General features: G+C 38.5%; 1 protein-coding gene and 1 pseudogene across 3 annotated transcripts; both read right to left on the bottom strand.

Moving 5' to 3' along the window:
* Nucleotides 1-5075: 5075 nt before the first annotated feature.
* On the bottom strand, nt 5076-10126 carry LOC115971866 (annotated as a pseudogene).
* A 17-nt stretch (nt 10127-10143) lies between these two features.
* LOC115971864 (pentatricopeptide repeat-containing protein At1g32415, mitochondrial) lies at nt 10144-13655 on the bottom strand. Of its 3 annotated transcripts, none has more exons than XM_031091946.1 (2): nt 10588-13655; nt 10144-10234 (listed from the first exon to the last, which is right to left on the bottom strand). In XM_031091946.1, exon 1 carries the CDS (start codon nt 13253-13255, stop codon nt 11015-11017), a length of 2241 nt encoding a protein of 746 aa, XP_030947806.1. In that variant the 5' UTR covers nt 13256-13655; the 3' UTR covers nt 10144-10234; nt 10588-11014. The 3 variants fall into 3 exon arrangements, with proteins under 3 accessions (XP_030947806.1, XP_030947807.1, XP_030947808.1); XM_031091947.1 differs by having other exon boundaries at nt 10151-10234; nt 10954-13655; XM_031091948.1 differs by lacking the exon at nt 10144-10234 and having other exon boundaries at nt 10242-13200; nt 13483-13655.
* Nucleotides 13656-17526: the final 3871 nt, after the last annotated feature.

Raw genomic sequence — 17526 nt, 5'->3', positions numbered from 1 at the left:
TGGTTGTAAAAGTCAAAGAATGCGGCTCTGTCAGGTTCAGAGCATTGAATAGCAGTAAGGGCAACTTTCCCCGGATATTTTAGATCTTTCTTCCAAGTTTCAGTCCTATACCGTTTTTACCCCTCTTTCAGGGGGGACTTTGGGTCTGCCGAGGACTGAGCTGTCCTCGGCGGTATCCATAGGCTATTTTGTCGAGTTTGGGCCATAGCCTTCCTCGGTTTGGGCCTTTGGATTCTCCCCAGGTAGATGCGTCTGGCCCATAAATCATTTGGGCCCCACAGATATTATTGTAGAAACTGCAGGTGTGAAGCCGAAATTCTAATCACCCTAGAACTCAACTCATAAATCAAATAAATTTCCAATTGCTAATCAAATAAATCAAAAGCGAAAGGACAAGTCAACGAAAGGACAATTTTCCTTGGATTCTAAAATGTATCCCATTGAGTGCATGCACGCTAACAACATGTCGTTAATTAATCAAAACTATTGGAAATTGGGTAGCTTTCACCGCATGGAAACTCGGCCATATAGTTTTACTTGGCCAAATGCCACAAAAATAAATGGTACATTTCCTGAAAGGATGTTCAAAAAAGCATCACAAAAAATAGACAATCAAAAGAATTTTGTTCATTATATAGGCAGATTGTTTTGTTAACTGATTTTGCTCTTAATTGAGCAAATTTAAAAGAGATTCAAAAGGATATATAGACCTCAAAAAGTAATGAGGCTAAGAGATTCAACTCTTTGGTAACAGGGACAACTCTCTGCAATATGTTGGACTAAACTCATTATTGGTCACGCTCTATTTGGGTTTGGTATAGACCTATTGTAAAGGTCATATTTTTATGTAATTGACATATTTTTCAATAAAACGCACTTTATGTATAATTGAGTCTTAGTATATAAACAACTAAAAGTAATAAGGCTAAGAGATTCAACTCTTTGATAATAGGCACAACGGCACAACTCTCTGTAATATGATGGACACTATATTTGGGTTTGCTATGGACCTATTGTAAGGGTCATATTTTTATGTAATTGATATATCCTTCAATAAAACGCATTTTATGTGTAATTGAGTCTTAGTTTATAGTATGTTCAAGAATACCTTAAAGTTGTAAACAAGTTGTACGATTGAAGACACAAGAATGCTTAAGAAATTACTCAAGAAAAATTGCATCTGTAGGTCTTGATACATGTCAATCTATCGAGATTTAATGAACCTCGATGTCTAGCTCTACATCGCTCGATCTATCGAGTTTCAAGAAAATTGAATGTAAAGTTCTGTTTTTGGCCCATGATAACTTGGTTTTCTAGGGATTCATGTACTAGTATTCCAGAGCATATAAAAGACATTTTATAGTCGTCATCATAGAGATAGAGGGATACATGCATAACAGGAGTTGTTGTGATGTTTGTGCGCTTAGGGTTTTGTGCCAAGCTACTTTCGAGTTTCGATTCATCCAAATATGGATTAAGGAACTCTGCAAAGTTACAACAATTACAACAATAAAGGTTGTTATGGAGTTTGTCATGGATAGAGAGATTCATGCATAGGAGAAGTCTTTTACAAATCAAGTCCAATTGGGAATTAGAACTGAGACTAATATAGTTTAGAGGTTCTACTATAGGCAGGTACCTCAGGATAGGCCTATAGGGTAAAATTCCATGTATCCGTAACTGTTTTTTCTTGATTAGTGGATTCTTTGAGAGTGGTGGCTTGAAATTCACCTAGTGAGGTTTTGCATGCGAGGGTTTTGTCCATCGTGATCAAATCTTCATGTCAAACTTATTTTCCCCTACGCTCTAATTTAATTTGGTGATTTGATTGTGCCTTGGTTTGATCTGCATGTAATTTGACTAATTAATCAACTTAGATAATTGGATTAATTACCTAAAGTCAGTCTATAACCCAACAAGTGGTATCATAGCAGACATACTTTGATTAGGTTTTTTATCTTTATTGTGTGATTTCCTAACTCCTGATGTCATGAATCGTGGATAGTCACACAAAACACCTCCTTTGTTTGATGATACTAATTATGTATATTGGAAACTTTTTTTGCAGACTCTAGATAAAAAAAGTTTGGTTGGATGTGGAAATTGGTTGGAAGAAACCTGCTTAACCTCCATATGCGTGGGATGAGATAAGATCAACGCCGCTAACTATAACAGTAGGATTTTGAATGCTCACTACAGTGGTGTGAATAATGAAGAATTCAGATTTCCTTCACTGATATTGCTAAGGAAGCATGTAATCATCTTCTTTCGTTGTCTTTTGAGTGTAACTCTATGTAAAAACTAGACTATTAATATAAGTCTTATTCTTCTATATAACTTAAAGCTTAAGGGTCTTTTTTTTAATGGTACGGCAATGCTGGCTAATAATGGTGGATCACAAATCCCAACTATTACTCAACGGCAGTGTATAATTTACGCATATTGCATTTTTTAGACTAATAGCTTCATATGGGTTATAAGATAGAAGGGCCAATAATGTATCCCAATAATACTGCGCATGCACCATAGCAAGGGTGGATGATGAACTATATTGCATGTTGTTAACTTGGCTTGCCATGTTCATTGTATTCATATCCTTTATATATTTGCATCCTAGTAATTTTATTTGAGTATGATTTAGTATGGAACATATCCTATTTGGAGTGGATTTATTTATCTATTTTTGAAGTAATGATAACATGGTAGTCATTTTGGATGTGACAAAATTTGATTCTCAGCTTTAATTTTTATTTAAAAAAAAAAAAAAAAAAAAAAAAAAAAAAAAAAAAAACAGTTTTGGAGAATAAACTTCTTGTATAATAAGTCAAGGATCCAAGAGGGAGCTTGCCAAATTGCCAACATGCTGAGTTTCATAGTGTAAGCTCGTGATCAAGACAGAACTAAAATCTGAAATCAACCTTGTTTCTTTTGTTATAATTTTCAGTTATTTGGTCGGGGTTTTCAACAAGCATCCAAAAAGGATTGCCATTGTTGTAAGCTTCATGTTTGAGAACTATATTCTTTAAATTTGTGTCTAGCCTTCTCGCTTAAGCTTGACAGAGATCTTAGCCACTGATTTTGCATTTGCTAAGGTACACGCCATTAGCCCCACATGCCACACCCACCTTCATTTTGCATAAAGTAGGAGATCATCACTGGAGTAGATGCAGAGTGTTTGACCACTGCAATAGAAAATGGAAAGTATTCTTTACGTCACACCCATAATAGGTTCGGCTAGTATCTACATCAAGCAATATATTTATCTGGACTTCATTAGTGAGAGGATTCATTCTTTAATTGCTTGCCGACTGAAAATTTTATGTGTTTGGCTTACCTCTAGAAATTTTTTAACTAGACATATCCTTTTGTTTTAAATATATAATAGCAAATGGTAGTGGGTTTTAATCTCCAACTTTTATTTAATTAGTGGGTGATATGACATTCTCTCATTAAAACAAAAGAAGGTTCATTTTTGAAAAGTATTGAAAATAAGTCTTTTTTTTTTTTTTTGGAGAACTAGTACTGAAGATAAGTCAAACTCAAAATTTATAAACCACATGGATCCACAGTAATTCATATATCATCCTGGTTGCAAATGAATCAAATTATGAGCATGTAGAATTCACAACAACTTCGTATTCTGCCATTTCAGAATTCCTCCAAAGCAAAGTTAAAATGAGAAAATACTTTATATATACTTTTGACTAAATTGTTATGTGCCGTTCAGTTACTAGAATGATACAAATTATTTAAAATATATATATATATATATATTTAAGGGTCTGGTTAACGGGTATCTTAAGACATTTGTTAATAAACTATTTAAGTAAAGTTTTAATACCACTTTCATGAAAAATATAAAAAACTATCATGAAAATATAAAAAGCTATAAATAAATAATAATAAAAAGTTAGTTACTTTAAATACCTTTAGGCCAAAAAAGTTTTTAGATCTTTCAATAAGGCCATCTGACATTCTAAAAGATCACTATGGTCACATACTCGGGTCAAGCTTAGGTCCAGTGTCTAGTAGTGCTGAACCCATTGAGATGATGACATGTGTCCACTTTTAGACATATGTCACCATTTGATCGGGTCCAGTGCACACTGGACCTAAACCAAGTCCCACATACTCACATGCCAGGAGGCCCAAGACTAGGTTTCTTTACAACAACGCAACAAGAGATATCCCAACACTCAAAGCATAAAACGTCATTGCTAGATGCTATAAAATTGCGGTTTAATCCACAGTCAAGCAACAAAAATTACCTGGATTGTTACAGCATCTCCGCAGAGTTGAAATTCTACAACTAAGCATCATGAGTACAGAATTTCAATTGCGAAGGAAACAGCTGCTGCTATTGAGCAATAAAAGAAGTTCAACTGTACACCACTGCCACCAGAAACACATAAAAAGCATATTGCCATCTTCTTAATCCATACACTTCAAGTCACATATCAGAGACAGACCAAAGATATGCTTCTGTTTCTGTAGCTCGTTTCTCATTCATCCTTTTGAACAATCCCTTCTCAAATCCTATAAGAGGTAAAACAACAGAAATTAATCACTTCTGATAGCTAAACATACTTTTCAAAATAATTCTTTTGCTTCTTTAGAGCATAAGAATCTTCCAGTGGCCAATGATCTCTCTCTCTCTCTCTCTCTCTCTCATGCACAATTTCACTATAATGGGAAATGACCAAACGATTGGGATCACCACATCATGGCACACAGGAAGATGCTAAGACAAGATCCATAGCTTCTCAAGAAAAATAAAGAAACATCTGACTAAAGGATGATGGAAATGAACCAACCATTACTACGGTCAACTCCATCCCAATGTCTTCCTGGTCTTATACCATATCGATTTGGAACAGTATCTAATCTTCGTTTTAACCAGCTGTGATCAAGAATGTCCTGAGGAACAACAAACCTGATTCCTTCATTTTCTCATTATCCCCTAGGTTTGGGAGAACTAGTTCAGGATGCTTTTTCTGCACTATGTCAAAGAGTTATGTCAAATTAGTATTAAATTCTTTGATTTCAACAACTAAAAATGAAAGTCAATTACTTGCCTTCACCAAATGTGCCATCAGATCACCATCTCTTATTCTCTCCCTCAGCATTTTGTCAAGTTCAGGATCATCTCTGCAAACAGAGAACACAGATGTTATTTATTTTTACTTCCTGATAAGTAGAGAACACAGATGTTATTTATTACAAGGCACTAGGTGTACAAATAGTAAGACCGGAAAAGGAAAGCTGTGCTTCTGCTAAACAGAAGATGGGTAGCTCTGTAGTGAAGCACAGTTAATATATTATTCATCAAATGTATGATTTAGATTTTTTTTTTTTCTTTTTTCTTTTTTTGGTCACACGAGTAATCTATAATCAGTAAAAAACCTTATACCCTGAGACAAATTCAGACACCATGCACTTAATCCCAAAATTTTCGAGTCAACTATGAATCCTCGACAAATTGATTAGGGTCGATCATGTGTTTTCCTTTATTCTGCTTTATCTAAAGTCACACTCTTTATTACTCCATTAATTGACATGTCATTTTTTATTACTTCCACTAATGTGCTTTTTGGTCTTTCTCTACCTTTTTTTGCTCCCTCAACTTAGCCCAAGTCACTCTTTCTAACTGGTACATTAGTCACTCTCCTCTAAACATAATCAAACCATCTTAAGCGACCCTCCCTCGTCTTTTCATCAATAAGCACTACACCAATTTTTAAGTGAATTTCCTCATTTCGAATCCTATCTTTCCATGGATCTCCATTTATCTATCTTAAAATTATCATTTCAACTATACTCATTTTATGAATATTGCTTCATAATAGCCCAACATTTAGCTAATTGTATGGCAATTTTCTCTTTAGCTTAATAAGTATTCTAAAATCGCACAACACTCCCGATGCACTTCTCCACTTCATCCACCCTACTCTTATGAGTACAATTCACATCCTCTTCAATCTCTAATCTTTATGAATTATCGATCCAAGATATTGAAAACTATCACTCTTTAGTATCTCTTGGCCATCAAGTCTTACCGTCCCTTTGTTTTTGTTTTTACTTTTACTAAGTTTACATTCCATGCACTCTATTTTAGCCCTACCTAATCAAAAGCCTTTAGATTCTAGAGCGTCTCACCAAATTTTTAACTTGGCATTCACTAAAACTATATCATCAGCAAAAAGCATACACCAAAAGGCTTGCTCTAGAATTAAGTTAGTGAGCTCATCCATCACTAGTGCAAAGAGATATGGACTTAGTGCTGATCCTTATCCTTGATGCAAACCTATAATGATGGGAGACATGCACTTAATGCTGATCCTTATCCTTGATGCAAACCTACAATGATGGGAAACTTGATTGTGATTCGTCCACTTGTTCTCACACTAATCAATTTAACACTCAGTAAACTACCATTAAACAAAAAAATGTATGTCTAAAGCCATAGGAAAAAAGTTCCACTACAGAGGTCTACCAATTATAACAGAAACCACCCCACCCCCCCCCCAAAAAAAAAAAAAAAAAAAAAACACTAACCTCTTTAACTGATTGAAACGATGCAAGGGCAGATTAGGATGCGGTTAAACCAGCACTAAAATTCTTGCATCTGCAGCTACCATCTAGTGACATTCCTTTTATGGGTAATCATTAATAAAATATCATATGTAAGACAGAAGGTGCCAAAACCCCTACTGGAAATCATAATAATAATATTAACAACGAAAAGTTATATGGTTAATTTATAGGCAGGTGGATTTCCGCAATACCCTCTGATTACAGCATCATATGGAAATCAAAACCATGCCATTGTAAAACTCAAATTTGGTGAGGCACAGTAGAGGAACAGACCTACTGCAGGCCAGCAGCTATATACTTACCCACTTATTGTGCTGGATTATATTAACACTGAGAAAATCCATTTATCAAACCTACTCAAACAACAACCAAAAAAAAAAAAAGGTCCTCAAAAGATATGGTCAACCAGGATGCCCAAATGTCTGTCACCCAATCAAATGTATAGGAATTGGAAGGGGAAAAAAAATTAACATGAAAGATACAAGTAAAAGAAACCTACAGGCTACATCTTTCAGAATACAGAGCACATGTAAATATTAAAATTAAATTTTTCAAAAAAAACATATATATGTGTGTGTGTGTGTGTCAGTGTGTGTGTATATTACAATATGATATCTCGTATCATTAGTTTTATCTGGTCCGCGCAAATGGTTTGTCCTTCTCAGATTCCAATTCCTGCAGCCTAGCTTCAGCTTCCCGCTTTTGAGCCAAGCCTTTGCCCCATTCCAACTTAATCTCCTGACAAAAACATGCAGCAAATATTTATCTATCTACTAAATCCAGGAAAGAAGCCTTTGAAAACTTTACTTATCAAGGAAAGAAGCTTTAAATCCAAGTTAAAAAATTTCAGAAAGAAAATAAATTAAAATTGCTCGCTATTATCCCTAAGATCCTCAACCATGATGCAGTCAATATATCTAAAAGCCTTTACTTCTCAATTTTCTGCAAGTTTCTGTCTCCTCTACAATATCACATTTTAAGCCTTTGAAACAGAACTACAGCACCTCTACCAAGCTTTGTAGTAGTTTTCTTTTTGGTGCAGTCAGTAGTATTCATAACCGCCAACTTTTTTTTGACAACTTACTGTTAAATTACTGATTGTCCCAAAAGCTTAAACTTTTAGGAAATGGTGAGTTTAATCACTTAACCATAATTCTAACACTTACAAACAACTATTACAATATTAATAAAATCTCACAAAAGATGAAAAGGGGATGACATAAAGTAAAACTTTCTTGCAATCAGTACAAGTCTGACTCTCTCCATAAACAATTTAGTTCTTACAAGAGATGAGAAATGTAAACAGGGGAAAAAGAGGAAGAGAGAAGGGAACACTATCATAGCTAGATGACATCATTTCATTTCTTTTCTTTTCTTTTTTTAACCAATCTCTCTACCCTTTTAACTAAACATTAGTCAAAACCAATGATCTTCTGATTTTTCAGAAAAAAAAAAAATATAGATTATTCAGCCAAAGCTTAAATAGACACCACTTAAGTGAGCCAAAGCTAAAATATACATCACATAACTGAAGAAAATCTAGGAGCATGAATTAAATTTCCCAAATAGTTGTGCAGACAACTACTCAACAGAAATAAACAGACGGTAAACTTTCTGCCAGGTCACATCAATAGCATTTAATTTGTGAATGAGTGCAAAATATTTTATTTAGGGAATAAACATTAACATTATGATGCAAAAATATAATATAACACCTAATGAATTCAAAAGGGAAGCTTCCTACTGTCCTCCGAATTAGATCAGAATTAGATCACTCCAATGACACAACAAAAGAGTGATGGTGAAATATAACCAAGGCAGAAAAATTGGGTAAGAAGGAAATTTAAAGTTGAATAAACTGTAGCTGATACTCATTGGCACTAATACTTTATCCTAAACAATTTAAAGCAGGGAAACTTTGTGATTGCTATCAGAACAAAATTATGCAACATTTCTTGCTTGACCACCAAAATATGGGGAAAAAAGATACAGAATTTTTCATTCAAGTGAATGGGTCAGCCACAGGGTCATAACAAACACGTAAATGAACTCTTGGACTCCTATATTATCTGTTAAAAATACAAATTTCATTCGCTCACAAGAATCTTATTATTTTACTAAAATGGAATTCTTTTGACAATTTAGTATGACAAACACTGCAGAGCCATGGTTGCGCCAAAAGGTATCTTACGAGACCACCCTCTCATATGTGGGTCCCATATGCTATGAGAGGGTGATAGTACCACAGCGCTGGCATAGCATCAAACAGGCTTAGGATCAATAAAAAATTGTTTTCGTCTGTAGCTTTTTCAATGAAATTTGACACCTCCCTCACCAAAAGATAAATCCAGAAATAATAACACAACAAATCAAAATAAGCAACTACGTTCACAACTGATCAGTTGTAAATGTGCATATAATAAAGATGGTAAACACAATTCATCAACCTTAAAAGTGGAAAAAAAGAGGGAGGGAGGGGGGGCAGTATTTTAACAGCTTAATGTAATTGTTTACCTCAACAAATCATTCTTCTTAATTCTAGCAATCTCTTCCCTCATATCTTTGCCAGAAATCAGACCTGTTTTTCGTTGTTCTTCCACAGCAGCTTCCTTTCAACTTTTCCTTGGTGGAGAAAGGTCAGGAAGCAAAGATGCATGCAAAGCATTGGTTTCAGTTGAGTGTCTACATGGAGGGGAAAGGTCAGGTGACCCAGGTCTTCCAAGACCCTTCCTGCTTTTCCTTGGGGGTGAAAGGTCTGATCCCAAGGGAGCATGGAAGTCATCTTGATATGGAGAACCATGACGACCCCGTCGAAGAGGAGAAATGTCAGGGTTCCTCCTATCATTGTCTGCAAATACATGACGTCGACGAGGTGGAGACATATCAGAATTCAGGCTGGTGGAACGTGGCACCCTCTGCCTTGGAGATGACAAATCAGATGAAAGCTTCACTCCAGGTTCTGGTGAAGGGCTATCATTTCGAACCCTCCATTGACGAAGTGGAGACATATCATTGTTCAGGTTCGGTTGTGAAGGTGACAAATCGATGTTATCTCTGGCAGAATATGAATGCTTCTGTTCAGGTTCTGGTGAAGGTGTGTCATTTCGAATCCTCTGTTTACGAGGTGGAGACATATCAAAATTTGGGTCATTGGAATTCAAGAATTTAGGAGAGAGTGAAACCCATCCACTTCCATCCTCTGATATGGCATTATATGCACGTCTGGCCCTCAATTGTTCAAGCCTCCTCATCCGCTTAACCTCAATGTCTTCATCAACTTGTGGCTTCTCTTCATCTACATAAAACCACCAAAACATGTTCAATAACATAATAGAACACTTAACCCAATGTGGACACCCAATGTGGAAAACCATCAACAAGGGAAAAATTAAAATCAAATTTCAAATGTTATTATTTACCAGCTGAATCCCGCTGTTTTCCTCTTCAAGATTGACTGTTTTCTGCCAAACTGGATCTTTGTCCACAACTAAAAGACCCGTTGCATCTGGTTTACTGTGGACCTTCTTCTTCTTTTTCTTTTTATCTTCTTCATCATTTATTCCATATCTTTTCAGATATTCTTTAAGAGAGTTGGATCCTGAATATGCAGGTGCCGCCATTATTCAATATCAATGCCTCCCTAGAACAAAAGTTAAATAAATTCTTATTACCCCAATTTGCTTTCATCAAGCTCAACCCAAATACAAAATTACTCCATTATTAGATTCTAATTCTAGCAAAATCAAAAGGGTTTTAGAGTTTTGGCTCCATCATAATTACCAGCACAATAGCAATGTCTAATGTTTTTTTTTTTTTTTTTTTTATGAGCCAAATAAGTCTACAACAATTTTCACATTGTAACAGAATCTGGCTGAGTTGTAACCTGACAAGTAGCTCCAAAATACTTAGGACAAAAACAATTATCTATTTGTAATTATAAAATCATTAATCCAACAAATCAAATGATCAAGTATAAATTCTAAAGATTTTTACATTAAAAAGCCTGCTATGCTGGAACAGGATGTCATTTTACTATACTACAAGGAGGAAGCTTGGTGTTAAGGTGTAGCATTGAATCAAACCAACTTTAACTTCTATTAGTTTTATAGGTTCCTTTCACGACTAGAACTGCATTGCTCTTTCTCAATGACAACCATTGCTAACCATTCTCAGCTGATTAATAGACTCAATTGGAATATACAGGCCCGCTTCATAACCATAGGAGATGACAATACCATGCTTGTGGTAGCATATCCACTGATGACTGACCAGTTCAAAAGGTAAAATCTTTAACAGATTTGTCTTAACTCAAATAAAAAAATGTCTCTGGAAGGTGAAAATGTGTAGGATGAGCCTCACCAATATATGCTTCTATACAATAAACAGAACTTCCCCAAACTTCAATATTTCACCCACTTTCTTACGATTCACCTACTGTCACATATAGGAGAGATAACATATCATCCACTTGTGAGTGTAATTTATTTCCTGACAGGAACACGTGAGCTTTCCCTTTCAGCATTATCCAACTACAGCCAGGAGCCTTTCTAACACCCTTCAGTTTCATCTCCTTCCTCAACATTGTCTCCTCCACATGCCGTCCGTTTGCTGCATATATGTTACAAAGCACCAAATGGGCAGGTGCATTTAAAGGATCCAGCTCAAGGATGCATTTGGCTGCACGCCTAGCAGTCTCGGCATTTGTCTCATGGAACCCACAGACACCAAGCAGTGACCCCCAAATAGCATAATCAGGTTCAAGAGGGAGCCTCAAGACTAACTCCTCTGCTTCTTTTACTTTCCCAGCTCGGCCTAAAAGATTAATCATACAAATATAATGCTCCAAACCTGGTTGAATTGCATAAGCATCACTCATAGCACTAAATAACTCCCACCCTCGATTCACCAACCCTGCATGGCTACATGCTGATAGGACACCCAAAAAAGTAACAGAATTTGGGTGGTTCCCAGATCTAAGCATGTCTTCAAATATTGTCAGAGTTTCATTTGCCAGCCCATGATGTGAAAACCCCATGATCATGGAATTCCAAGAAATCGAATCCCGGTAAATCATGTTTGAGAATATGCAATATGCGTCCTCTATCTCCCCACATTTTGCATACATTGAGATCAGAGAATTTTCAAGAATCAAGTCAAATTCATATAATGTTTTCATCAGCATGCAATGGAATTGCCTCCCCTGATCAAGTTGTGACAATGCACCTGTGGCTCCAAGAAGAGTAGAATAAGTAGAATTTAGAGGTGAAATACCCTGAGCTCTCATTTCCGAAAATAAGTGTGTAGCTTCTGCAAAAAGCTCATTTTGGACATGCCCTGAAATCATTGCAGTCCATGCAACTGCATCTCTCTCAGGCATATTGTAAAAAAGATGACATGCCTTCGATACTTGCCCAAAACTGAGATAGCCATTTATCATAGAAGTCCATGAGATCTTATCTCGAACAGGTACCACATCAAACAAATTTTGAGCCTTTTCCAGCTGTCCAATGCGAATATAGCCATTTATCAAAGAATTATAAGATTGAACAATACATTTATTAGGGTTCTTCGAACAAATATAGTGCGCAAATTCCATCATACCAAACATAGAGTACATGTGAAGGAGGCTTCTAGATAACCTGCCATCATAATCATTGCAGTCCCAACTGTTAATAATCAGCTGAGCATGTAATTGCATGCCTAGACGAGGAAAACGCATTCCAGTACAAGCATAGGCAAGTGAAACGAAAGTCTCCTCATTTGGTTTTAAGTCAAAACACCCTCTCATTTCACGAAAAAGCAACAAAGCTTCTTTATAGAAGCCATTCCAGGTGAACCCACCAATCATGGCTGTCCAAGAAACGACATTCCTCTCAGGCATTATCCTAAACAGACAATACCCCTCTTCCACACTGCCCACCCTACAATAACCAGCAATCATGGTAGTCCAAGTGACCACATTCCTTTCTTGCATCTCATCAAACAAAACTTTTGCTTCTTCCATTCTACAACACTCAGCATACCCTGCAATCATAGCATTCCAAGAAACTACATTTTTATCGGGCATTTGCTGAAAAATCATCCTTGCTTCCTCCAAGTTCCCATTCCTAATCAACCCCACCACCATCGAGTTCCAAGACACAACATTCCTTTCAGGCATCTCTACAAACAACCTCCTCGCCTCATCAATCCTCCCTGCATCTGCCAACCCACAAAGCATCGAAGTCCACGACACAACATTCCTTTCTGGCATCACCTCAAAGAACCGCCAAGCCTCACTTAACCTCCCATTCTGTACATAACCTGACAACATTGCATTATAAGTAACAACATTCCTCTCAGGCATCATGTCAAACAGCGCCCGGGCTTCATCAACAAAGCCATTCTTCGAGTACTTGGACAGCAGCGAAGTCCAGTGAACAATTCGGCCATGTTGGTCTCTGTGAGGCAATTCATCAAGCATGTTACGTGCATCTTGAAGCCTGTGTTTGGAAAGGTAATGGAGGAGTTGTGAGTCATGGTTCGTGAGTTTCCGGTAATGGGTTTTGGAAAATGCCACCTGGGTTTCGAAGTGGCGTGCATAGATGAAACGGCACTGAAGCTTGGCTGAGATTTTTAAGAGAGAAGAAAGATGAACGACTCTGAATGAAAAGGCGGGCATTAACCGTTATACAAAGAAAATAAAAAAATTTTAAGATTCCTGGTGCTAGTGAGTAGTGACTGAGTGGCCTTAAAATTCTGAAAGCTTAAACGTTGTTGTCGTTGCCATGCATACAAAACAAACGAAGGACCAAACGACAACCTATATAGTTAAAATGCGAAACCAGAATTAGTGTAAGAGCTCGGGTTGTTCTTTCTTTCTATCACCCAAAAGCTACTCAAACTTACCCAAACAATGTCGGCGGCGCTACCGTGAAACTTAAAAGTCTTCTCTTTCTTTGAACTGGAGCTGCCGAGTATTGGCCGGAGCCGCCGAGAAACACCTCTCGATCTCTCTTTCTCCCTCTCAGTCTCTCTCACTTATATAATCGGGTGGGGTTCTATTTCGTAATTTTCGCGTTCTTCAGATGTGGGGGGAGGGACGACGTGGTTGGGGGTTTATTTTAATTTCTGTTTTTTTTTTTAATTAACGTTTTTTTAAATTTAAAAATAATTAATTAATTAAATATAGTATGAATTTTTGCTTTTTTTTAAAGTTTACTTGTGTTACAAAAAACACAAAGCAAACCTTCTCATAAATCTACTGTTTTCCAATTTTGAAATAAAACTGTGGGGCCTGATAATTTGCGGCCCAAGCTCACTCCTCGTTTGGGCCTAAGGCCCAGGCCGAGGAGAGCAGTCTTCCAAGGACGCCTAATGAAAGCCCAAGAAGGGCACGAGGACCTGGTCGAGGACAGTCTTACGCTCGATACCTCCCAAAACACCCGGGAAAAGAGGCAAACTCGGTACAGGGAAAGGGCAAGAGAAAAAGCCGCCAACACAGTAATACGGAATTCTGCATCTGACAAGCCCATACCCAAAACCATGCCCTTGTGCTTTTTCAGCAACCCCCAACCACTCTAGGTATAGGATGACTAGACAGGCCTGTATACCAAAAAGCAATATTAACACGTGGACACAAAAAGGGGAATGGAACACTGATATAAAAGGAGAAGGAAACAAAGCCAAGAGGGAGGCCCAACGGGTGGGCGAGAGTTTGAGTCATAGAACTCTTGCTAATGGACGGTTTAGTTAGTCCAGCCAAGCCCGCCCATGCAGTATTTCCCGTAGGAACTACGACTAAACCGCTCACCTGTACCCAAGGTCATACCTTTCAAGCCCACTCTCTATAAATCATATTGTTGGGGCCTTTTATATGCGAGCCCAACGCCGTTCATGGGTCGTTAAAAATCGTGCTCCTACAATTGGCGCCGTCTGTGGGGAGGTTTGTGTCTTGGCATAGGCGATGGTTTGAGACAGTACCCTTGTCATTTCTACCAGCCAGTTACAATGTTCTAACGTAAAGCTTCGTTAGGGGCTATGATTCTTAACTAGGGGCTACACTTTATAGCGTCAGCCACGTAGATGGTTAAAGGGGCTCGGTCGAGGATCTAATTCCCCTGAAGCCAAAGCCCCATAGATGAGAAAAATAAGTTACAAGTTTTGGACAGAACTAAGGCCTTGTATGGTTCTCGGACTCAAGCCTCTAGGGAAACCAACTATTTAGACGAAAAACTACAAGTTTTGGATAGAACCAAGGCCTTGTATGGTCCTCAGACTCAAGCCTCTGGGGAAACCAACTACTTAGAAGAAAAACTACAAGTTTTGAACAGAACCAAGGCCTTGTATAGTCCTCGGACTCAAGCCTCTGGGGAAACCAACTACTTAGACAAAAAACTACAAGTTTTGGACAGAACCAAGGCCTTGTATGGTCCTCGGACTCAAGCCTCTGGGGAAACCAACTACTTAGACGAAAAACTACAAGTTTTGGACAGAACCAAGGCCTTATATGGTCCTCGGACTCAAGCCTCTGGGGAAACCAACTACTTAGAAGAAAAACTACAAGTTTTGGACAGAACCAAGGCCTTGTATGGTCCTCGGACTCAAGCCTCTGGGGAATCCAACTACTTAGACGAAAAACTACAAGTTTTGGACAGAACCAAGGCCTTGTATGGTCCTCGAACTCAAGCCTCTGGGGAAACTAATTACTTAGACGAAAAACTACAAGTTTTGGATAGAACCAAGGCCTTGTATGGTCCTCAGACTCAAGCCTCTGGGGAAACCAACTACTTAGACGAAAAATTACAAATTTTGGACAGAACCAAGGCCTTGTATGGTCCTCAGACTCAAGCCTCTGGGGAAACCAACTACTTAGAAGAAAAACTACAAGTTTTGGACAGAACCAAGGCCTTGTATGGTCCTCGGACTCAAGCCTCTGGGGAAACCAACTACTTAGAAGAAAAACTACTTAGACGAAAAACTACAAGTTTTGGACAGAACCAAGGCCTTGTATGGTCCTCGGACTCAAGCCTCTGGGGAAACCAACTACTTAAGAGGAAAATTGCAGGGTTTAGACACAGTCGGGACGATATATGGCCCTAAGAGTCTACCCCAGATGAGAGCTATCCATTGATAGTTGGGTTAATTCCCAGCCCGACTGAAATCAGCGGCCTGCCCTCGGATCCTTGATACCAAGGGAATTGGTTCAACTGTTATAGGGCCAGGTGTTATTAAAACACGACCAAAGCCCCTCACTGCTCGGCAGCCCCCTCGGAGGGCATATTTAGTATTTATCGTTCTCGGACGATCGCCGCGCCTGCGTTATAGGGCATTAAGCCGTTATCTCGGTTAGTTTTCTGAGTTTAACTTACTGGGAATTATCGTTATTATACTTGATAATACTTGATAACGCCTATAAATTCAGATTGGTAAAGTTCTGCTTCAAAATTTCCTGCTCTAAATATCGCTAAAGGAAAATACATACATAGCACACCCATTCACAAAGTAATTGCTGCCGAAAGGAAAAGTATTTAGAAAGGAATAAACTCATCTTTTATTAAGACAAAGAAATAGTACAGTGTACAATGAAAAGCTGGAATAAGCTTATACTAAAGCTAACCACGTAAGCGGGAAAAAAAAATACAAGAGAATGAAGAGAAAGCCGAAGAAGAAGTGCAGAGGAGAGGTTGGCTGCTGTTCCAAGATGTTGTCTAAGGAAACCATTCCTCAACACTTTTACATGCTCATAACTCAGGCAGCCAAAGAACCCAACTTGGGGCCTGTACCGTTGAAGAAAAGGTGCAGGGAACCTGACCCCAGGCTAGCACCGCTAGAAGAAAAGGTGCAGAGAGCCGGAAGTGGAGGAGCCCCCGTATAACCACGCTTGCAAATAGAGCAGACGGCGCTGATGGCAGAAAACCTTACTTCTGACGCGTCAAGAATCTGACGCGACCAGTACCTGCTTCGGATTTTGGCTAAAAGAGGGAGAGATATCATCCCCATCTTACCAAAATGGAAGATCATCTTGAGTCTGTGTCTACCTTGTCCAAACCACATCACCTTAAGCCTCGGAGGGACCCGGCGCCTCTGCGGCGGGTGTAGTTCCTTCACCCCTACCCGTGCCTTAGGCATATTGCACTAAGGGTGGGAAGCGCTAAGTATGGAGACTGTGATTATGGCTGAAGGATTACGGTTATAAAGAAAATTGAGGGGTTTGTATGTAAGAGGAGTAACCTCCTGTCCTACTTATTTAAAGGGAAAGGAGGAGATATTTAATTTACGCAGAGTTCCAAGGAACGCTACGAACAAGAAGGACTTGGCTCGGTCTCCAACACCATCTGCAACCATAAAATTAAAAGATCCTCGTGAAGGCGCGTCTCGAGCACTGTAGCATCAAAGAACGCCGTGTGACTAAAATTTAAAGGGGCACCTCTTATAATTCTGTGCATCTTCTATGCAAATGGAAAGGCACAGACATCAATGAAGTACAGAACCTGAGCGAATCATGATGTGAGCCCAACATAACCAAAACCCTCCTCCCCAACTAGAGTCGGGCAGCAGGATTTTGAGGGGATATTGTGGGGCCTGATAATTTGCGGCCCAAGGCCCAGGCTGAGGAGAGCAGTCTTCCAAGGATGCCTAATGAAAGCCCAAGAAGGGCACGAGGACCTGGCCGAGGACAGTCTTACGCTCGGTACCTCCCAAAACACCCGGGAAAAGAGGCAAACTCGGTACAGGGAAAGGGCAAGAGAAAAAGCCGCCAATACAGTAATACGGAATTCTGCATCTGACAAGCCCATACCCAAAACCATGCCCTTGTGTTTTTTCAGCAACCCCCAACCGCTCTAGGTATGGGATGACTAGACAGGCCTGTACCCCAAAAAGCAATATTAACACATGGACACAAAAAGGGGAATGGAACACTGATATAAAAGGAGAAGGAAATAAAGCCAA

This window comes from Quercus lobata, chromosome 12, assembly GCF_001633185.2.
Source record: "Quercus lobata isolate SW786 chromosome 12, ValleyOak3.0 Primary Assembly, whole genome shotgun sequence".
NCBI lineage: Eukaryota > Viridiplantae > Streptophyta > Magnoliopsida > Fagales > Fagaceae > Quercus > Quercus lobata.
The sequence above is the reverse complement of the archived record's forward strand: the minus strand, read 5'-3'. Positions and strand labels throughout refer to the sequence as shown.

Excerpts from the sequence above, each read along its gene's own strand:
- LOC115971864 (XM_031091946.1), bottom strand. The coding sequence starts at position 13,255 with ATGCCCGCCTTTTCATTCAGAGTCGTTCATCTTTCTTCTCTCTTAAAA.